We start from the raw sequence: 23,568 nt of genomic DNA, 5'->3' as shown, positions 1-23,568 counted from the left end.
TACATCCTATGCTCCTTTCTTGGTCTTGTTCCTACCATTTCAGTTCTTCTTTGCTCCGCTTCAGGGTGTAAAGAACCCGTGTTTTCTGAAAGTAACATCACCAGTCTATTGCACGTTGTATACTTCAATAGCGAGCGATTTCGATGTTTCGTTTGGTTATGTTCCAATTGAAATAGCAACTACGGTTCATCAACATCAAGCTTTGGAGTTGAGTGACTAATTCAAATGCCACAATATCGACCAGTAAGCCCTCTAGTAATACAAAAATGAGGTTTGCGGTGAGGTTTACAATGGAACAAAAATTAAGTAAACACATACTTTTTAACGAAATTTCGTGGTCTTGTTATACAATTTTTACTAAATTGCTTTCACCTAATTTCGTGTAAATGTTAAACAAAACATAAAGGCGGTACCCGTTTAAGAACATCCGATGCTTATTTTATAATAGTTTAGACAAGAATTTGAGAGAGTTGGAAGAAACTCTAAATGATTGACATCCTCATAGCTCAAGTTGATGAATTAACTTTAACATTATACTAAACTTAAATCATGTTTCATATATTAATGAATCTCTGAACGAGCCTAAATTGAATATCAACCGTCCTAACCATTTTCTTGTGTCAACTCTAGTGAGACCCCTGAGCTAGAATGCGTTTAATCAAATCCCACATTCTGGTAACTCTTCTCAAAATCTTGTTTAATCAAATCCCATGTTCTTCTAGATCGACAAGCATTAGGATTTGCATGCATGCTGTTGCTTCTTCCTTTTCCACGGGATAAGAGTCGGGGCCGAGAAGAGGTCAAACTGACAAATCCGAAAAATAATAACCGTTGATCATCATCATGTTCTTCCTCTCTGCGAATACTTATTTCATTTATTTTGTTGGTCAACATCATCTTCTCCAATCGATATGAAGAAAAGCACTGATGACCACAGAGACATGCGCGTAATGGTCACGTCAGAAGCAAAAGGAGCTCTGCCCTTTCGGACCCACCCGGAACGCCCGGACCCGACAACGAGGACCAACCCAGCCGTCTAATCTCTCTGCCTCCTGCCAAAGCCTGTAACCAATGTCTCAAACCTGAAAAGCAGAGATTTCTACCGTCGACAAATACACCACTCGCCGCCTTACACACCTGACACGCGCCGCTTCCGCCAGTACTTGAAGCTTTAGTTTCCATTGTGCCCTGTATATTCTGTCTACGTGTACAACCTTGTACGTCGTTGTACAGACAAGAATCCTTTTTCCAGTGAAAATCCTAAGCATGCGCTGCGACAGCAAAGGACAAAGTTACAAAACCCTAGACACCCTCCACTTTTACCATATTACCCTCACTCGTTCCCTATATAAACCCTACCCATACTTGCTTCTTTCACTACAAAGCATCATCTTCTTGTACTTCATCTTCTTCAGCTACATCTTCTTCTTCTCATTCCTTTCTTCTTCTTTTCATTCCTTTGAGTTTTGTTAACTTTTGAGCTGTAAGCAAAAATGCAATACCAAACGGAGCATTACCAAGCAGAGTCATGGGGGTACTACATGCCGATGAGGAGCATGCACACGGCGGATCCTCTAGAGCGAGTGGCGAGGCTGGCGTCGAAGAGCGCTGTGGTTATATTCAGTTTGAGCAGCTGTTGCATGTGCCACGCCGTGAAGAGGCTCTTCTGCGGAATGGGGGTGAATCCGACGGTGTACGAGCTTGATCAAGACCCGAGAGGAAAGGAGATTGAGAGGGCTCTCATGAGGTTGCTCGGAAACTCATCGGCGGTTCCGGTGGTGTTCATCGGCGGGAAGTTGATAGGTGCCATGGACCGGGTTATGGCTTCCCATATCAATGGGTCCCTGGTGCCACTTCTCAAGGAGGCTGGGGCACTTTGGCTCTGATCATGATCACTTTATTTACATGTCAAAAAAAAAAGTAGAAGGAGGTTATGAGGTCATCGAATCTTCGTGATGTAGTTGAAATACATTAATGGAAATTATCTTAATTTTATGTTATATAATCTTGTTTTCGTTTTGTGCAAACCAATTCAAATGAACCATAATCACAACGAAATAGCATGCTGTCGAGTACTGTGAGGGTAGAGCAGTAACTCCGGTGTTAAGGAAGAGTCTTGTCCGGGAGTAGTGGGGTTGTTGGTTCTGCAGCTGCACTGTACAGCTCGAAAGCTCAGAGATATGATGATATGGTGATGATGATGGGAATTTGGGAACAGTATGATGTGGGGTTATTCTCGTATGCTATATATATACCTCTAGAGCCAATCACTTATCGTCACGTTATTGAGAGTGGGAAAACTTTTATCATAGTAGTTGGTTACTGGGACTCATGGCCTGCGTAGACAATAGATGCCAAATAGTATTGTGGTTAGACAGGTTAGTGCCTTCTTCTGTTGAACAGATCCAATACGCAGTGGAGAAATTAATCACGTGAGAAAAGGCTTATTGAATAGTGTAGCTCCCAAAATGAGGTGCGTGTTGATGATGTCAATGTGGTTGTGTGTGCGTTGTGTAATTTCTTTTGTAATGTTTTATCTTGTAGAATGTGAAAATCTTGAGTCTAAAGCTTTAAGGCATTTTTGAGATGTAAGTTTTATTCTCTAACATAGAGTTCTACAAGAGTGAAAGTTTTCCCCAACATGTTGTTATGAAGTCTGGTCACGCTTCACGCCTCCGACGCCCCTCAAGATATTATTAATTATCATTTCCTCTAGTGATGAGGACAAACTTCTCTATGTTTTGGTATAGATCTCTTTGATTTATCCATTTATCGTGGTGGAATGAACAATCTCTATTAATTAAGTAAATTTAGCTTATGGAACTGCTCATAGTTAAACTTTCAAAAACCTTAAAAATACCCCTGCATAAAAAATCATGCACCAAACACAATTTAATAAGTGAAGGATAAAATAGACAAACTCCAAATCTAAAAATCTCTCAATTTGTCGAGAATACAAATCCAAATACCTACAACCGACAACCAAATTTTAAGGAGAGAAGAGGAGTTGTTAATTCTCACTCAAATTCAGTTTCTTTGCGGTATCTTCTAAATCTATAAAACTGTGCAAAATACGTTCTCCTCTTTGCTATGAAATCTCTGTCAAACAGTGACAAGCATGTCCCGTGGATCATCTGTGTACCGATACTGTCACATCCCGACCCTTATATTTTTACCTTATTTACTAGCTTGATTATAATAAGAATTTTACCGTCTCCGTCATTGAGGTAATAGTTTAATTGGTCCCTAGAAGGGTTTCATGGACGATTATGTGCGGAGGATTATTCGTAGGAGGAAAATACGACGACGGTAAAAATGGTAAATTTTAGCTAGTAAAAGGTAATTTTTATTCGGGTATTATTTTTCGGGGTGTTTTATTTTGGATTTGGGTTGTATAAGAGTGTGGACCGGGCCGAGGGGTGGTCAAAGCCCAGCCCTCTCTTTTTTTCTCTCTTCTTCTTCTCTTTTCTTTTCCCCGGTTTTTCCCTCTCTTGACTTCTCCCGTTTCCGGTTCTTCTCCAGCCCCAGCTGCCGCCGTCCGGTCAGCCACCACTCCACCCCAGTTCGGACCCCCATCACCTCCTCTCCCTCCCCAGCCTAGCCCCCGAGCCGTTAGCCCGCCGGAAGAGGAGAAAACTCGCCGGAGACGTCGGGAAGCTTTTCACCGGAACTCCCTCCTCCGGCCACCAATCTGGGCAAGCTTGGTACGGTTTTGTAGGTCTCCAACCTAGCTACCTTGCCCTAAAAGGACTCACTCCGGTTTGCTTCAGGTAAGGAGAAATTTGAGGCGGAAGCTCTAGGGCGTTTTTGATGTTTTTGTTCGATTGGTATAGCTAGGGTTGGATTTTGGGTTTGTGCTAGTTAGGAAAGTTGTAGAGCATGATGAGGAGATTATTCTGTCAAAATTTCATAGGCATTGGAGGTCGCCGGAATCGGCCTCCGGCCGCCGCCGGTTGAGAGATTTTTATGTTTTTAAATTTGGAATATTAAGGGGAGTTTATTGAAGTGAGTTATGGAATTTTTGGATGAGTTTTGGATAGGTTTGTGAATTTCCGAAGTTTGGTATTTTTGGCGGTTAATTAATGTAGAATCCGGCCGTAGGATTTAAGTCGTATTCTGTGGGAAGTTGTTTTTAAGGCTGCCGGTATGTTCGGTAAAGTTTGAGCCGTATTGAGTTAAGAATGACGAATTTGGGCAATGATGAGTGTGTGGGAGGCTCACGTTTAATTTTGCCCATTTTGTTTAATTATTGGATTTTTAGTGGGAAATTAATTATATATTTGGAACAGGACGAGAGAAGGCCCGAGCAGAGGAAGCCTCGGAGCGTCATCAGGCTTAGGCTTAATTTGTGAGTGGACATTTGTTTTAATTGAAAAGCATGCGATGAAATAATTTGTTGATTATTTATTTTTCTCCTGATGAGACTTTCTGATTTCTTAGATATTTGGCAATTTTCCTCCTTTGGAGAGATCCCGAAAATGAGATTTTCGGTGGATATGTTTATTGGATGTTTATGAGGATAGTATGTATATATAAATGCTAGCTAGCCATACGTGTTTGATCCGTCATAATGAGGTAAAATACCATTATGACGTGACGTGAGTGTTAGACACAAGCGTAGTAGCCCTATATTAAAACTATTTTCTTATTTGGTTTATTTAGGTTTTCATATAGGGAGTCGACACGTATATACACTCGTGCTTTTTCCGCCATACTGAGGTACAATTCCATTATGGTGTGACGTGAGCGTTAGACGCAAGCGTAGTAGCCTTGTATGAATTTCTATTTTTTTCTAATTTGTTCTTAGAATTCATACAAGGAGTCTGACGAGTGTAAATACATACACTTATATATGTTTATATATAATTTAGCCTAAGAGGCTGTATTTTATTAAGTTTTGGAGACTAGCCGGTGCTGGTCGTGAAATTGCCAGTTTTTGAGTTGAGCGCTTTTGAGCGATTGCATGCAGTATTATTTTCTATGGAAATTAAATTGGGGAAGCATAAAGAAATATTTTTATTTAATTTATTTTTGTCCACTCACTCTAACTGTTCCACATGTTTTCCCCTGAGCTCTTCGTTTTAAAATGCCTAGTCTGCAGAGTTCGGGTTGGTCCTAGTAGGAGACGAGGCATAGTCACCTGCTTTTCCGCCAGTTTTCATCAGTAGGTTACCTGTTTAACCTACTAATGTTTTCTTGCTTCCGATAGTGTCTAGTAGCTCTGAATATTTTGGGATTATTGTATATTATTTCGGTGGTGTGCTCGGTCGGTTGACTTTATGTTTAGAATTTCTGAAGGATAATGTTTGCTTTTATTAGCTGGATAATTGTGTGATATTTTTGGACGTGCTGTAGTAAGAGTGTGAATTGGAAATTTTTCGGGTTAGGGTTGTCCATTTCCAAGGGAAGTTTCACCAATCTTTTCGGTAAATTTTCCTTGGAGGTGGTCCCTGCACGACTTACTCCGAGTTTCAGGGTGAAATTCGGGGTGGGTCGTGTCAGATATTGTCCAAACTCAACCACCTTTAAAGTGTTGGGTTTTAATCTTAAAAGGCCTCGGTACAATTACGAATGATCCACCCACTTATGAGTTATATTTTCTTTATCACTTTTCTAATATGAGATCTCTCATCTCCAACACTCCCCCTCACGTGCAACCTAACTTTTAAGTCTGCACGTGAAACTGATTAACAAACTGAATTCGGGCCCCATGATAACCGAAAGAACCTCAAACTCAAAAGAACCAAACCCGGACTCATTGGAGACGCAACTGGAGAGGGACCCGCTCTGATGCTATGTCAAGGTAGTCTAAGGTTCACATCTAAAACCAATTGGTTATAGATGGAGCGGCCCAAACCCTTATAAACCCACAGGTAAGGTCCCATTTTCTCGATGTGGGATTTATATCTCAACACGCTCCCACACGTGTGGCGAATTTTCAAGCCTAACACGTGGACAACATTTGGGATGACGTGGAGTTTGTGTGGTCGTTACGCATTCACACGTGGACGTGGGCAATCAGCATTCAACAAATCAACGGGCCACGCTTGTCACTGTTTGACAATCTCCTATTCTCCATATGCTTCAAAGATGATCAACCGCTCCCATATTTGTTATCGACTTTAGATATGTTGTGTTCAATTGTACTATCATTGTTTTGTTTTGTTGATCATAGATGATCCTTGAATCGATCTTTCCCATGTCATGTGAGGTACGTACGATATGCTTATTCGTTTTTCTATTCATTATAACTAGGCTTATAAAAGGAAACGAATTACAAAAGAATGGTACTATCCAACGATTGCTCAGGTGTGTTTTTGTAGTGCAAATATGGGAAACCTTTGCAAAATAAGGGATGAAGGGCTCATTGAGAAAGAGAAGGAACGAGCTATGCTGATTGGGTCATCGGTCATTATTTCATATGTTTGATAGTTCTTGAGAATTTTTTGTACTCTAATCTCTTTATTGAATGGTTTTTCCATTTGTGTCTTTGTATTGTTTCTTGACTTTCTTGCTAACTTTTTAATAATCAGTCTTTAGTTTGCGGTGTTTAATTTGGCTCCAGTTATGTTTCTGAGTCATCATTTTTCATTTGCATGCTATAATACCAAAATTCCTAGTATTTGTATAGATATAACAAGGGAATACTAAGTGCTTTTGATTATGACACGTACTACTATATATGTATGAGCTTAAACTTCATTTTCTCTCATTTATGAGAGGGGAATTAGTTTAATTGGGTTGCATGTCGCTCATTGTAGGTATTCCATTGTTTTTTTTTTATGGTGAAAACATGCAACAAACAGAACTACAACACAAAATCTCTAAAAACACTCATTTCCAGTTGATCCAAATAGAACACTGGGGACACAGATAGGCGGAGACAGTTAAACCAAAGTAACGGAGAAGACGCAGAATGACCAAGAGATGCCAGACGATCTATTACAAAATTCGCTTCATGATGTACATGACGAAAGATGCAACATTGAAATCTCGACGCTAGCCAAAGGATATCCTGAACAAGAGACTTGATGCTCCATGGAACAGAAGTTCGACCCAAAAGACAATCAATAAGTATTTTAGAGTCGCCTTCTACAAAAACTTTCGGAATTTGTTGCAAAAACGCCGTATGTAGACCTTCACGTAAAGCAGTGGTTTCAGCAACAAGAACACTTGTATCTCCAAGCTTATTTGCAGCTGCAATATGAGGATTCCCATAATGATCTCGCAAAACAAAACCAATAGAAGTTTGATGTTGAATAATAGATGCATCAAAATAAACTTTGATACAGTCGGAATCTAGAGGATGCCATTAGATAGTGTATGACTAAAAGAGAAGATATGAGGAGTAGAATTATTCACCATAGAATAGCTACGAGCAAAATAAATAACATGATAATAACTTTGATTTGCAATGGCAGGGATATTCTGAAAGATGAGTCTATTCCTGGAATTCCATATTAACTAAGTAATTCTAAGGAAGCCTTTCTAATGAGGACCCTTAAGTTGAGGACTTTTTGGCTTATCCCACTTTTCAATCTTATATCCACATCATTTTGGTCGTTCAGTTTATAGGTATTTATGAGTAGATCATTTATGTAAATTTTCAGCCATATTAGAAATCGTTAAGACATTCATAAGTGTGATTTACCAATTATGAACTTGAACGGTTCATGTTTGACAGATTTGGTTTGTTCATTAATTTGATCTAGTTTGTTACCTTAACGATCACCGATTTGATTGAAAATTTGTAAAGCTGATTTACACATATAAACCTAAAAACTGAACGGATGAGATGCCAATATGAGATCGAAAAATATGTCTTTTAAACCATAAACCGAAAAGTCCTAAACTTAAGAGTCCCACTAAAAGGACTCCCATCATATTAGTATATTGAATCTTACTGGTAGGAGCACAAATAAAAGAATAAGACCAAACTTGTAGAATGTTGAAATGAAATTAATTACTAATCGTTAACTATATGACAAGTAAGTGGTCAATTAATAGATGATGAGGTAGAAACTAGAAAGTACAAAAGCCCGGAGGCCTAAGATGAAATACCCAACAAAACAAGGAAAAGGCAGAAACACCAACAGGCCCAAACAATATTAACTTCGGTAACAATAGACAATAGGTAACTCTGTAACTCCATGATGTTAGTGTATCAATAGATTAGTGCATTATAGTTTGGGTTGTGTAATGTCACACCCCAATTTTCGAAGGATAAACTTTTAAAAATTTGGGCATGATATATCTTAGAATCTTATTATCCCAAAACCTGCTCAACAACTTCCAAACTATAAACAAATACTGGAAATGTAAATGTCAACAAACTCAACAACTGAGTTAAACATTATATCTCTTTAATTACATCAACTTCAAAAGTCTAGTAATAATAACGTCGCTCACATGAGCTTAAAGTCAATTTATCAAAATATACAAATAATTGTACATTGTCTAAAACCCAGCTCCTAAGTCACCGCCTCAACTCTGCTGATCATCACCTGCAGGTCTAACTCCTATACCAAAAATTGGTGCACCGGGTTGTAAACAACAAACCTGGTAAGCTAAAAAGCCCGTATGAGTAACTCTAAAAAATAACTCAACCCAACATCACACAAAATATATCCAGAAATTCCTGCTTAGAACTTAGTTCAGGAATTGCCTCAAACAATAAAATTCAAAAGAGAGTAAATAAGAAAACATAACAATTCACAAAATAATCAATCATAAGTGAATTATGCAAAAATGATAGTTCAGGAATTCCACTAAAAATCACACAAATAAGAATTGAAGAATCTCCTGCATTAAACATAGTTCAGGAGATACTCAAAACAAGGAAGTTAAATGACAACAATTAAGAACAAAGTTAAAATCACATAACCAATACTTTTACAATATACATGTACCCATGAGTCCCAGATACCAATAAGGTATCTCCTATGACCTACAACAAACACATGTACCCATGAGTTCCAGATATTAATAAATACCTCTCATGACCTACAACAGCAATTTATGTATCTATGGGTCCTAGATACTTTAAGGTACCTCCCATGATCTACACCGACAGACGGACTAGAGCTCTATTTTTGACCGTAACCAATCACCCGGCCAAAGGCTTGGAACCCAATTTGACTGTCCAATATAAAATCACAAAATAATAATAACATCATAACCGTAACCAATCACCCGATTAAAGGCTTGGAACCCGGTTTGACTGTTTAAACAACAAATCACAATAGAGTAGAATCATCATATATAACAGTAACCAATCACCCGAGGCTTGGAACCCGGTTTGACTATCTAAACCACAAACCACAATGTAATAAAATCAACATCAACAACCCAATAGCACATCATCAAATTATATCATTCCACATAGATATATTTTTATGCATAAGACATAGTTATTCCCACAAGAATAACCTATCAAGAACCAAAAATATTATAATTTCATGAACCTTAAAAATAATCATATAGAAAACTTGTTTTATCTTACCTATGAGTCATTGGCGATCAAGCTCATATATTTTAAACAGCCAAAAATAAAAATTTTAAATTAAAAACACCAAAAATCATCATCGTAATTCATCATCATTTTATCATCATAAACCTCATCATCATCACCATCATCATCATAATAATCATTATCACAATTCCATAAATAATTGGTTCCAAGTGAACCTTGGTGAGATGTTACTCACCTATATATTCCTGCTGCGTCTTCACCAAAAACACAACCAAAAGAGCCAAGCCAATCACACCTCACAAGTCACCTATAATTACACAATTAATTACATTAGTAACCAAAGTACTTAGGATATCAAACACCCTTAAACTAACCCATAGCCCAAATGAGAACAACCTTCCAAGGTCGTTGAACTTAACGACTAAATAAGGTTGCCTCTAATCCTCAAAACCTAAACTCAAACCTCACATAAACCTAAGCTTAAACTTAATGTCCTAACATGCAATCCTTGCTCACAACCTAAAATTTCCACAACTCAACAAGCTCACAATAACAAGAGCTAGCTAACACTGAAACCTAGAGCTAGGAAACTGTCGAACGCGCTGCCACGCGCCACCCCAACAACTTCAAAATCTGGACAAACTTCTAACAACAAACTAGTAGATTGAAGCAAGAGGAGCATCTTTTATACCTGAAGGTTGAACCCATTTGGCTGGAATCGGCTGGAATCGTCCAAAAGAAAACTGGCTCCCAAGAAGACTTCAATCCGATTCTGACCTCAAAACGAGGTGAACGGCAGCTCAAATCGTGCTTAGAGGGAAGAGACTTCAAGGAAATGAAGCACTCATAAGGTCTGGGTTCACCAGCAAAGCCCGAACTCCGGTGAGCAACTCGGCAGCGTTCTCCTCCGGCTGAAGGCTTCATCTCCGGCTTGAAACACGGCGTCGCACCACCACAGGCGGAGAGAGGGTGGCCGTGCGATCTTACAGCCACCGATGGCGGCCAAAACGGTGGCCGGACGGTGGAGAAACGTATCGGAGAAGAGAGGGAGTGCGGGGGAGCTCGGGAGAGAAGAGAGAGAAACTGAACTGGGGGCTTTGTGCAATTTAGGGTTCCAAAAATAAAAACCCCCAACTTTTCTTATTATACTAAAAATCCCAAAAACCAAAATACTTCCGCTGACCATAACTTCTTCATACGAAGTCCGTTTTACGTGTGCTGCATGTCTACGAACTCGTATCGCCATGCTCTACAACTTTCGTGAAGGAAGTTTCTCGAGAAACGTAACGAATAAAAAGTCAACTCTATGACGTTTAAAGAAAATAAAAACCGTTTCGGGAAATTTAAGCGTCCAAACACTTCCACTCTTCCTTCGAACCTCAAAAACCCACTAACTTCTAACTCGAAAACTCCCAAATAATATTATAAACTAATATCAAATTTCCGGGGTATTACATTTAACATACATCACACCGTTTTATTAGGGATGATTTAAATAGGGCATAATGCATTTTATCAATGATATAACTCCTAAACTCCATAATGTTTGACGATTAATGTATCGATAGATTAATGCATTGTAGTTTACGTTCTGTTGTATAACAATCCGAAATATATTACACCATTTTATGGAGGATGATTGAAACAGGGCATAATCCCAGATGTGATGGCGTACGGCCTCATAGATTCTGGCACAGGTTCAAGATCCATACGTACATATGGTACAAAACCCTTGCACATTCCAGCGATGAAACCCCCAAAGACTAGTAGAGTAACAGAGAATATGATCTTCATTGCCCGCATAAGAAGGATCAACTATTAAGCATCTCACTTGTTTAACAGTTCTCCCACACTACTAATAGGACAGTTGAGCCAAGAGCAGAGAATCAATACTACAACCTAATGTTGTAGCCACTTCTTAATACAAGACAAAAGTTTGATTAAGCGTTTTAACTTATTAAGAACAAAACTTTGATTAAGCGTTTAACTTATTAAGAACACTACAAAGTGCAAACTTGTTAGGGTTTCAAAGCATGTAAACTAATGTGGCCAAGATCACATAAGATAAGCAGTCTGTCCAAAACACTTTGTATAGTAGCTGTGGAGAGCTGGGCATTGTCAGTGATCTAGAGTGGGTTATACATGACCAAATAAGGGGAGTCCCCAATCCCTCAGTGTCCCAAAACCAAAAGAGTCCCATGTCTTAAAGCAACAAGTCCTTGAATCCATGGAGCTTTTGTCCAATCCAGAAAAGCACACAGCCTCTTGTTCAATTACCACTACCTGTTAGTTCGCTACAGATGTAATCAAAGTCCCTCCATCTCCATGTCCCTCTTCCCTGACAATCTGGCAACAAGTTCTTCACATGTCTTTGTTTTCTTGTGAATAGATAAAGCATATTTTCACCCCTGTTTACAGTTGGGGTCCTAACACCAAAAGCTCACGGGCTCATTATAATGCACATAGTCGCCATGAATGACTGAATGAACCTCTCTAGCTATATAATATAGCTCTAGATGCACAGAATGGAGTAACCATATATGCTTTGGTAGAAGCTTCTTTGGTGCCTCTCCCATGGTTATAGATCATATAGTCATGTTCCATCTTCTTCTTCTTCTTACATGTTTCCTCACTCACCCCATTGCTTCGGTAGCTCATCAACCAACTGCACCAACCGCTCGGATTACCGTCGTAGGAGCGGTTTACTGTGATACTTGTTCAAGCAACACATTTTCCAGAAGCAGCTACTTTCTCCCAGGTACTCAACTCATTCATAGTCACCAGTAGCAAAATATGTAGTTAAGGGTAACGTTTTGCACAACAACTTTTTGAAAGTTTGTTTTGCAAAGTGGAAAGTTTTTCGCATTTGTAAGATTCAAGAATGTAGTATAACGTTTTACAAAACAATTTTATTACCAGGTGTGGATGTTGTGATACAATGCAAGTTCAGAGGGAGCTCAACCAAAGCCTCAGAGGATATGAATTTCTCAGTGAATAAAACCACAAACAAGTATGGGGTGTACAAGCTGGAAATACCTTCAGTTGATGGGGTAAACTGCTTAAGTGGTGTGTCAATTAAGTCAATGTGCCAAGCAAGTTTGATAGGGAGCTCATCCAAAAGTTGCAATGTTCCTGGTTTAAGAACCACAGCAGATGAGATTTCTGTCAAGTCAAAACAAGATAACATCTGTATTTACAGCATGAATGCTCTGAGTTACAGGCCACCAAAGAAGAATCTTACCCTATGTGGAAATAGGAAGGAGGAGGAATTGGCAAGTTCTTTCAATTCCTCCAAGTTTTTTCTCCCATACTTTCCACCATTCTATGGAATCCCTTGGCCTCCTTTGCCTCAATTCCCTTTTCCTCCTCTTCCTCAATTCCCATTCCCTCCTCTTCCACCTCTACCATCTCTGCCCCCATTTCCATCTTTTCCATTCCCTCCATCTTTGCCATTCCCATTCCCAAGTCTCCCTCCTTTTCCATCCCCAAATCCTTTGGCCCCAAACACTCCACCTCCATTTAATTTAGGAGACCCAAGAACTTGGATACCTTACATCCCTTCTGTCTTTCCTCCACCTCCTCCCCCACCAGGATTCAATCTCAGAGACCCCAGAACCTGGATACCATATATTCCTCCATCCCCTCCTAACAGGCCTCAAAACCACAACCCATAGTTTAAGTACACTGTCTGTACAATAATCCATGTCAGTACATTATTATTTATCATGAATTCATGGGTATAAAAGAGAGCTTCTGTTTATGTATGAGATATCAAACATATACATACATATATATAGCAATTGCAACATACTTTTCTTGTATAGACTAGAGAATCATGATATATTTGTGAAACTAAAGGTAAAATTGTTAACAAGCAATACATTTCTGAGCCAAAAAAAGAAGAAGAAAATAATCAATTGCTTTAGTTATAACTCATAGCAATATAGCATGGTTTAATCAACAAAATTAAACCACAAAAGGGTTGACTGTATCTCCTACTGTTTTAAAGAGGTGAAAGAAATGAGTTGTTAGTTTACTCTAATCCAGCCATACAATTTAGTCCTCTGCCAACCGTTGACAAATGACAACTTCAAAATACCATACCAGGCTGGAAAAAAAAATGATATATACGAGGTGCTGCTACTTCCATTTCTAACTTTCTAACTGCACATATTCTGCAATGCTCGGTTTCTAGTCATCAGAACCTTTCTACTGTCTGTACAAATAAGCCTCTTGTATAGTTGAAGCCTAGAACTCATTTCTGTTAGATTTTCATTCTTTTTCAACTTTGCATGTCTGTGTCGTCCTTCCTTCTAACTGTCTTACCTTCTCAAGCAGCTCATCAATGGTTTTAGAAGCATCCTGCAACCAGAAAAGAAATAGAATATCTTATAGAATGCACAATTTGTGATGCTAGATTATTGGTTGGACTTTAACGGTAAGTCCTTACCGTTAGTCTTTTCCTGAGTCGTTCTTCCTCCTGTTCTCTTTCAGTCTTTTCTTCCACTAGTATCTGAATTAGTGCGTCTTGCTCTTTCTCCAACTCTGCTATTCTTTCGTTTGCCTTCTCAAGCTGATTCAAAAGAAAAAGAAAACACATTAGTAAAATTTAGAAGTCAAAATACTAACTGCAACCAAACTTCAAAGAAAACTATTGTCCAATCCTCCATTCCATCTAATGATAAGTACTAGTAACCTATCAAGTTTTGATTTCTACTAGTAACTCCATTCCATCTAATGATAAGTACTAGTAACCTATCAAGTTTTGATTTCTACTAATAAGTGCTTAATTCTATGAAGTTGACTGATTTGCAGTAACGGGCAAGCATTAACTACCAAAGCCATCCCCGCATCAGCTGTAAAATAAATGTTCACTTCAACTAAGCAGCAAATAAAAGTACAGTCTAGCAATAGCATGGATGTACAGCCTGCATTGCAACGGGTGGATCTTGGTCCCGTAGCATTCATCTGAAGTATATAATGGACCAAATTTTAGATAATAACTAATTAAGAAGCGATATTTTAATTTCAAAACAAGTCTTCACAACCAACTCAACAAAACCACCTAAATATGCACTTACTTCAGTTTTAAGAGATATACACCTATTTCTTTCATGACTGGCCTCCTCCAATCTGAAAAAACAAAAAAAGAGATTTGAAATCAGGGGAATTTATTACACAACCAAATTGTCATTCACCATTTGGCACAAACAAACTGCAAACAGGATAAGAGAGTTCAATTTCACAGAACTTCTGACAGCACCTTCCCACAATTGATGAATCTGTTCTCAACATAATCGAACGCTCAGTATGCCCAGTTATGTTGTCCATTATGACTTGTCCTCCATTTGTATCAGCTATCTGTTAATGGGAAGGAAATATAAGCATACAGGAGGAATACACAAACACTGCCCGAGCCATTTCTATGTTCGTTACAAGCATACGAGTCCTTTGGTTATTTAGATGTCTGCTAAGAGCAGGTTACAAACTATATCTTAACACTTAGAAGTTGATATAGAAATCTTACGGTTAAAGGACAAAACCAGATTGTGCTAACAATCAGTAGATCCAAGGAAATTCATTGTCATATGTACATCTATAAACGGCGATAAAATCGAAAGCAGCAAATAACCATATTTGAGAAGTAATGGGCAGACATACTTTCAAAGGTGTGTGACCCTCCCTTGTGTCTGACGTATGATCTGGCTGAGGTTTAATGGAAGAATGCAATGCCTCATTACAGTTGCCATCTTCACTTGAAGTAGTCACAGGTGATGATCCTTTTTCGAGTTTTTTACTTGTTTTTATCTTAAACCCACCATGACCATTCTGATTCGTGGGTGATTTCTCTTTATCAGATACTGGAGAATCTCTTTCCGAAAAGTCACTAGTACGCCTTCTTGGAGCATAGCCAACACTCTGGCAATTCTTAGACCTGAGTTAAAAGTTTCATGTAAATCAAAGACACAACCTCAACTCCTCAAGATACTAAATGACATGGAGAGGGAAAATAACAAACCAGAAGTCCTTTTGCATTCCAATCAATCGTTGCTCAAGTCTTTGAAGAACATTTGTCCTCTCAAAGCCCTGTTTGTCATGAGCTGGTTCAACAAAATTAGCTTCCAACACACCTGTTACAAAACGAGTGATAAGAATGAAGTAACATCAATTAGCCACTGCAGGCAAAAACAAGACTATATTGGATTCAAACATTAATCAGTTTGGAAACTATCATAAAATACCTATGACTCCACGACCATCACTGCCCGCAGCATTCCAAACACGCCAAAAAGGCTGGCAAAATGAAAAATACGAATATTAATTACAGATGTTTGGTTAATGACTTAAGATTTGAGTCTACAATGACCAAACAAGGAAATCATATTGGACATTCTAACTGTTCCATTGTCAGGAAGAATCCAGTATGACAACCTAGAATATGAGCCAGAACTCCTAACACCAAGATCGTATTTTCTCAACCATGCTCTGGATTTGAACATGAAAAAGTTACCACGTCTATAAAGAAGAAAACCAATAACTACCTTAATCAGTCTGTTTTTATGATAAACATTGAACCCTTGGATATCAATATGAGAGCGTGCATCCTTCACAAACCCAAGAGTCACTTTGGCAACCATCTGTAGAAAGAATATAATTATCAGTACTTTGATAAGTTCAAGACAATAATCTTAATGCAGATTAAGTCTTGAAGAAATTACGTTTGAATCTTTTGGCATTCCCTCTGGGAGATTTACAGGTTTGTATGTCACCACCCTCGTCATCATCATGTCATTCACTATATTGTGATGTTCAATATCTTCCCCGCGCAGAATCATTCTAAACTGAGATGGAAGCCTGAGATAGAGGATCGATGCATAACTCTGGAAAACCGAATTAGATACCATGATTATTAGTTGTGTTCTGTCTTCTTCAAAATTACAGTTTATGTAGCAGTGAATGATAAGATTCAATGCCAGTTGAATGTATACTCCACACGTACCCTCAATGAATGTCGATAAGTTAAGAAATGTCTAGAATTGGGATATTTTCTAGACATCTGAATGCTCTTCTCATCCCTGTTGACTCCTCTAATTTGAATGTCCTGTGATTTCAAACATGAAAAGTAAGACTTCATATCTGAAACGCGGTGCCCCTTTTGAATTTACATAATGCAGCAGAAAAGTGAAAAGAGTCAAACGCACATGGGGATCTGTATCAAAATCAAGTTCCAGATGTCCTTCATCATCCTCCCAAAGGTTGTATATAACTATCCGTGTGCCATGCCCTCTAAATAACTTAAACTACATTTTGACAAAGCACAGGAAAACAAGGTGTCATAATATAGACAGCATGACCAACTTGTATTCATACAAAAAATAATAGCCAAAAAAGATGGTAACCTGAAATAAACCAAGACACAGGAACATGATATATTAAAACAAAAAATGCATCTATGTTCGGCCGATATTGCAAGCAAAGGAAGCAATGAGACTAAAACAGCTTCACTGACTAGATTCTAATACATGTTCCTGCACCTATGCCTAAAGCTGCCAACAATTTTAAATTTCTAACAATAATTATATATTAAGAGATCCAGAAATCAACCCTTAAATATTAGCATATCAACCCTTAAAAATTAGCAAATGCAGCTGTTAGCAATAATGGATCATCCATGAACTAACAAGTCATAGAATATAGAACAGGACAGCCCTATAAAAAAAAAGCATTGGAAATGAATATAGTACATCAATAAGAAACATTACACTAAATTGAATTTCTCTCTCATGCGCAGTCACAGCAATAAGAACAAGTCAAATGCGACTAGCCATATGAAAACAATGTCTGAGTATATATCCAAAAACAAAATGAAGAGAGCTAATTAATTACTTGCTGAAGAAGATCTTCTTCACTTGAATATGGAGACCACTGCACAATGGTTTCTAAATTTCTTGTCCAATCATCTGGAGAAGCCCGCATCATCTTGTTCCAACCTCGACCACTTTTCTCATAGTCAATCTTACGATAAAAAGAAAGAAAGAAATAAGTGACAAACAATACGAGAAAAGAACACGAAAACATAAGCGAGAAAACAATTTATATCATTCTCCAACGTTACTGTCGATAAGTTATCTGTCAAGAACATCTCTTCCTACTTAACTACAGTGATTATTGGCTAGATAAGAAAAGGAGTCCTGTTTCTCAACTTCTGTTCCAGAAATCACAGCAAATGATAGCAAGAAAATCCTTGAATTGAGAACGTTAAAACTAACTTTGAGAGCAGTCCAGGATTCCAGCCAGCAAAAATTCTTATCACTATTCACCAAAATAATTCTTACCATGGGAACCACTATATCTTCCTTTCCAGTAGTCCTCAGAAAAGTGTAAGATAGCAATCCAATGGTCTGTGTTGGGCTAAGAAAAAAGGATGGATTGGATACTATTCATGTTGGCAATTAGAAAAAAGGAGCAGAACGTAAAGTAAAAAGCAGGAACGAAGTCTCTACTATTTCAGCAACTGGCCTTACAATCATGCAAAACTTCAGATTTTTCAAGTGATGGTTTGATAAAGACGAACTAGGCATAAGACAAACCTTGTTCCATTGATCCCCTGACAACGAGAGAACACTATAACATCTGCTCCAAGCCTCATAGTACTAGTCTTAAACCCATTGCCATCTAAAGGAAATTATGAGAACAAGAGAGAAATGATTAGTCAAACAATCTTCGTTGTTATACTACTTATTTTTCTAACTATACAGAAAAGATAGCATCTCACATTGACCAATTGTGTTTGCCATTTTGCTTTTTGCTGAATACCCAAGAGACATGCACTGTCTCATTTTTTCAGGAGTCATTCCACCACCATTATCTGCAGTCAGCAGTATATACAAAAACCAATCATTATGTTTCTATGAACCCAGTGAGTAATGTTTCTCAGAAATAGCAAATGAATTTAAGAATTCTAAAATTCAAGAGGGAATGTAAGACCATAGACATGGGACATATGTCCTAGAACACAAATTATACCATAAGTACCAAATTAAACTGAACCAACAACACTCTGTGATACATAAAGCTACTGTTAATACCAATGAAAGAATGTATATGAAGGGCATCCTATTGCCGCTAGTTCAGCACAACAAAGTGATACAAGATTTAGCCACATACCTTCCACCACAAGCATCAGATTGCCATCTTTTTTATTTATTAACATGTCTATATTAACATAAGTGGCTCCATTGCAGACCTGGCCAACAAAAATAGTAAGGAACATATAGCTAGTAGTATAGACCAAACTCGATTAAGGCCATGTTTAGAAGACAGGAGCAGCCAGGACAGGCTCCCATACAACAACCAATCGTCATCCTAGCTATTCATCAGGTAACGAAAAATGAACTACCCCAGAATATGAATTAAATGAGCAAGAAGCTACGAAACTTATCCCCTTCAAACACTCCCTATTTCTAGCCATCCCAACATTCTCCATCCTCAACTAGGAAAGCTCCCTCATGCTTCCTGTGCTGTCCAGTCTCCTAAACATAGCTGAAACAGAGAAGCTCAGTACCTCATCTAAAGAATTGTCTAACAGCTCCGCGAAAGCTGCAAAGAGAAAAATATCAACAACAGTCATTCACTCATTCACATTGTATCATAAACCTCATTCCAACACTTCCCTGACAATTTAACCTACCTCCAAGCGCCCATTTGTGACTGGTGGCATTCGAATGCAGAAACTTAGGGTGAATTCTCGCATGATCCATGCCAGCTGCAAACGCAAAATTTCGAAAACCATAATCTAATCACTAGAAAATTTATCAAACAGTTGGAGTGCATAGCAAGCCTGAGAAAAATTTACCAGAAGAAAACGCGGATTTACTATCATTCTCCTTGTCACCTTCATAATCCCCAGCTTTCCAGAACTGCTTGCAACCTTTTACAACAGGACCGACTTGATTCTCATTCAGATTATTACTATTTTGGCCAATTTTCTGCGTCACGCAAGTCGAGTCCGGCAAGACCCTCGCCATCGTCAACGGCACCGCCGCCGTGACATCCACCGGTTCCGGAAACCCTAGCGCGGTTTCGCCGCCGCGTTTCGGTTTCTTCGCCGGCGGAGCTTCGTCGGAATTACGCTCGGTTCTGGACTTGCATGTGATGGACTCGATGAAGGCAGTGGTCTCCAGGTCGCCTTCGATGTCGGAAGAATCGACGGAGTTGCTACTGCTCTCACTGTCGCTGCCGATGTCGATCGGCGCGGGGTTGGCGGTTTTCGCGGCGGAGGAGCGGTCGGTGATTTCTTGCTTGACGGCGGAGGCCATGGTGATAAGGGAGCAATGTGGTGGTGGGGAGAAGGAGAGTGGTGGATATTTTAGGGTTTTTGAGGAAATTTGGGAGGAGATTTGAAAGTGTGGGGAAGAAGATGGAGAGTTGTATTGGGGCTCTACGACGGTTATGAGGGGAGAGAAGTGGCGCGACTCTGTTTGGAAAGGGAAGGAAAATTGAGGCAACCCAACCGACTTTCGCACGTGACAGTCACGTGGATGCTAGAAAGGATTGGTTAAATGGGCTGAGCATTCCTGCGTTGGGTCGTGCGATCTGTATAGACGGGTCACACGTCAGACTTTCGGGTTTTAGATAAAAGTAGAACAATTGCGGCTCCATGAACGAACGTTTTGATTTAATTATTTAAATAAATGATAAAGAGCTTAATATGAGGTAGTAAAAAAAAAGAACACGAGTGTAACCAAAAAAAAAGAACATGAGACAATGTATCAAATAAGGAGGCCTAGCTCAGCCATCATGCTGCCACAAGAACATGACATACCCGAGAATGAGACATTTTAGACTGCATAAATGTTATATAAGTATAAGTGGTTTTATACAAAATTTTACAGCAACTCCAACAATTTTTTCTATATCTTAGATTTTCTCTATTTTAGAGAAATATTTGGTTATCTTGCTCCAATCTTTAAGAAATGGAATGTGATGAGCGAGAAAACAACATTCTCTATATTTACATCAATCTTTATTATTCCAGAGACTGATTTAGGGAATGATGATGAAATATATCCTAGTCTATTCTTGATGGCTAAGAAGGGAGGAAGCGTTATGACATTATCTTTTGGCACATAATAGTATCTAGGATCATTTGAGGAAACCGTGTGATTCCATTAGAAAAAAAAATATCAGGCATAGTTACTAAAACTTTAGTCTTAAGAGCATCTCTCATAGCTCATGTAAAACTAGAATTATTTATATTTTAGAGGAAAAACACTATTTTTTTGCTCCAACAACTCATGTAAAACATCATTTATAATACAAAACGTGGGATAGAGAGAAACATATCCTCTATATCTATAGAATTCTCAAAATTTGTACATCCATGAAAAAATCTCTAAAATTTATTGTTATGCCTTTTAGAATTCATTCTCGCTCCTAAAAAAAAACGACATAAAATTAAAACATTTAACATGAAATTTAAGGTATGATTTGAATAAATATATAATATTTATATATACATTAAATCATGCATAAAAACATTTAATTTTGTATAATATAATAGAAGAGATGTTGGAGTTTATTTTCTTTTATGACATGTTTACTAACCTGGAATGGAATTGATTTTGGGATGAGTGAATTCCGGCGTTTACTAACATGTCAAGGTATTAGAATAGGTGTGTATCTCACTTGCTTATGACATGTTTACTAACCTGGAATGAAATTGATTCTGGGATGGGTGAATTCCGGCGTTTATTAACATATCAAGGTATTAGAATAGGTGTGGATCTCACTTGCTTATCAGGAATCGATTCCTTATGAACCCCTAATCTGATACTCAAAATGGGAGTTAGGTGTCAGAATCAAGCTTATGAAATCAACTTTTTATCCCCAAAATATCCTCACATAATTATAATATTTCAAAATTACCTAACCCTAACAATATATATTTTATTGTTACCACATCAGACAACAACAACGACAACAAAGAAGACGGCTGAATCCAAGATTAGTGCCAGAATATTTACATCTTCGAAAAGACGAACAATAAAATTGCAAACATTCTAGTTTCCTTTCTTGTAGGGGTATTTTAGTAATCAAACTAGTTTTAATTCTAATTTCATATGGTAAGTAAACAATATATATCGATCGTAATTAGTTCCATTCTTATACCGATTATTGTTGATATCGATGCATGATAATTTTCATTCCAAGTTAATTAGTAAACGTGCCCTTAGAGATTTTGTGATTTCCTCTTTTATTTTTGAGAATTGATACAAGAACTGTTGGAGATGCTTTAACAAGTATACACTTTACCTAAGAAATTATAAGTTTTTCACTTAAGGCCTAGTATGCTAGCAAACCTTAATTTGGCTCAAATCATGAGTAGATAAATCATCGTTTCCAACCTAAGACTTGGAACACATAAAGTATGAGTTATACCTACAAAACCAACAATCCAAGAACAACATATAAGATATCAAAATTTGCATTTTCTAAAGAATTTTGAAGTGATAAAACATGCTTCAAGGTATATGAAAATCAACAAGCTAAACATGCTAGCTTTCACACTAGTACCCAAAATAGCCAAAACAAAAACTAAAAACATAACATAGAGAGTTCATGGTTACACCTTATGAGTCTTGACGAACACAATAAGCCTTCAAAGCGGTGGAGATGATAGATTTATTGCAACTTCGTAATGGTGGAGGATGATGGTGCGCAACTTTGTATGTTCTTTTTTATAGATGTCAAAACTACTTGGTATGAAAGGGGATGTATGCGAAATCTATTCTAGGTTTTGATTTGAGTGTAAATCTAATTTTGAGGTGTGTAAAAGATGAAGCATATCACTCCTTATATAGTGCATGTCATAGACTAGGGTTTAGGAATTATATAGTTCTTGTATGTCAAGTAATCTTATGAATTTCCTTGGCCATTGATTCAAATATTTTAGAAGATATTTCGCATCCAATCGTTGAGATTAAATTGAAGATCTCCTTGAATATTGCATGAAGATTCCTACTTAAACTGTCCCTTAAAGATATGCTTTAATTGATTTAGCTAATTGATTTAGGATTCTAAATTTGAAATCGTCGACGCAACCTTCCTTTCTTGGACTCCTTGATTTTTGCCACACCTCTCCTTAGGCTTTTATGACATTTTTACTAACTTGGAATAAAAATATCATGAATCGTTATCAACTAGAATGAGAGACGGAAGTAATTGATATGAGAATATTTCATTTCCATTCAGTTGTGTACATACTATAAGGAATCACTATAATAATAGAACTAATTACGATTAATATTGTTTACTTACCTTATGAAATTGGTATTAAAACTAGTTTGATTACTAAAATACCCTTATAATAAAGGAAGCTCAATATTAACAATTTTAATCTTACTTAAAATTAATAAATAAATCAAAGAATAACAAACAAACTATAGGTAATAATACATTAAAAACATAGAAAATAAAAGGGCCAATTACATATAAGTCCATTTTGAGACATTTTTTCCCACATAGATCCACCCCAACATTTTTACCCACATAAGTCCACCCAAGTCTAAATAAGGTTTTGTATTAAGTATTGAAGTTCAACATAATTACAGACTGCCATCCAACAAAAAAAATTAGATTTTCTCCCTTATATTTACAAGAATGCCACTAGTATAAAAAGTCAACAACCACTCATTTTGGAACAGTCTCCGGCGGACCTCCGGTGAGGTTTCCGGCAGACCTCCGGGGAGGTTTCCGGCCGACCTCCGACGAGGTTTCCGGCCGACCTCCGGCGAGATTTCCGACCGACCTCCGACGATGACAAAAATTACTAAACCAACTATAAAAGCTACTACCACCAGCTACAAAAGCTACTACCACCACCTACAAAAGATACTACTCTGAGGTTTCCGATGAACACAAAAGCTACTACCACCAGCCACAAAAACTACTACCACAAGCTACAAAAGCTACTACCACCGCCTACAAAAGCTACTACTGTGAGGTTTCCGACGAACACAAAAACTACTACCACCAGCTACAAAAGCTACTACTACCGCCTACAAAAGCTACTACTGTGAGGTTTTCGACGAACA

The 23,568-nt window shown here is 38.0% G+C and overlaps 3 protein-coding genes and 1 non-coding gene across 5 annotated transcripts; 2 read left to right on the top strand and 2 right to left on the bottom strand.

The window, feature by feature from the left end:
• The first annotated feature begins 1,493 nt into the window (after nucleotides 1-1,493).
• Nucleotides 1,494-1,886, top strand: LOC101309902 (glutaredoxin-C1-like). The gene has a single exon (XM_004310183.1). It carries the CDS (start codon nucleotides 1,494-1,496, stop codon nucleotides 1,884-1,886), a length of 393 nt encoding a protein of 130 aa, XP_004310231.1.
• Nucleotides 1,887-8,447: 6,561 nt separating this feature from the next.
• Nucleotides 8,448-10,588, bottom strand: LOC101294331. 2 transcript variants are annotated; one of them, XR_185524.1, is made up of 3 exons: nucleotides 10,164-10,588; nucleotides 9,708-9,779; nucleotides 8,448-8,559 (listed from the first exon to the last, which is right to left on the bottom strand). It is a non-coding gene; the product is annotated as an uncharacterized LOC101294331 (transcript). The 2 variants fall into 2 exon arrangements; XR_185523.1 differs by lacking the exon at nucleotides 8,448-8,559 and having other exon boundaries at nucleotides 9,500-9,779; nucleotides 10,164-10,582.
• A 1,422-nt stretch (nucleotides 10,589-12,010) lies between these two features.
• On the top strand, nucleotides 12,011-13,146 carry LOC101309608. Its single transcript, XM_004310182.1, has 2 exons — nucleotides 12,011-12,230; nucleotides 12,392-13,146. The coding sequence occupies exons 1-2, from the start codon at nucleotides 12,047-12,049 to the stop codon at nucleotides 13,144-13,146; spliced, it is 939 nt and encodes a 312-aa protein (XP_004310230.1). The 5' UTR covers nucleotides 12,011-12,046.
• A 598-nt stretch (nucleotides 13,147-13,744) lies between these two features.
• Nucleotides 13,745-19,791, bottom strand: LOC101309319. The gene is made up of 19 exons (XM_004310181.1): nucleotides 19,329-19,791; nucleotides 19,164-19,238; nucleotides 19,038-19,072; nucleotides 18,641-18,719; nucleotides 18,249-18,341; nucleotides 18,064-18,148; nucleotides 17,809-17,884; nucleotides 17,360-17,488; nucleotides 16,675-16,773; nucleotides 16,473-16,574; nucleotides 16,192-16,353; nucleotides 16,015-16,110; nucleotides 15,715-15,766; nucleotides 15,492-15,603; nucleotides 15,134-15,407; nucleotides 14,736-14,833; nucleotides 14,554-14,605; nucleotides 13,923-14,045; nucleotides 13,745-13,834 (listed from the first exon to the last, which is right to left on the bottom strand). The coding sequence occupies exons 1-19, from the start codon at nucleotides 19,789-19,791 to the stop codon at nucleotides 13,745-13,747; spliced, it is 2,295 nt and encodes a 764-aa protein (XP_004310229.1).
• Between the last annotated feature and the right edge of the window lie 3,777 nt (nucleotides 19,792-23,568).

This window comes from Fragaria vesca, unplaced genomic scaffold (genome assembly GCF_000184155.1).
Source record: "Fragaria vesca subsp. vesca unplaced genomic scaffold, FraVesHawaii_1.0 scf0513160_u, whole genome shotgun sequence".
Taxonomy (NCBI): Eukaryota; Viridiplantae; Streptophyta; class Magnoliopsida; order Rosales; family Rosaceae; genus Fragaria; species Fragaria vesca.
Note: the sequence above shows the minus strand (reverse complement) of the source record. Positions and strands in the feature narration are given on the sequence as shown.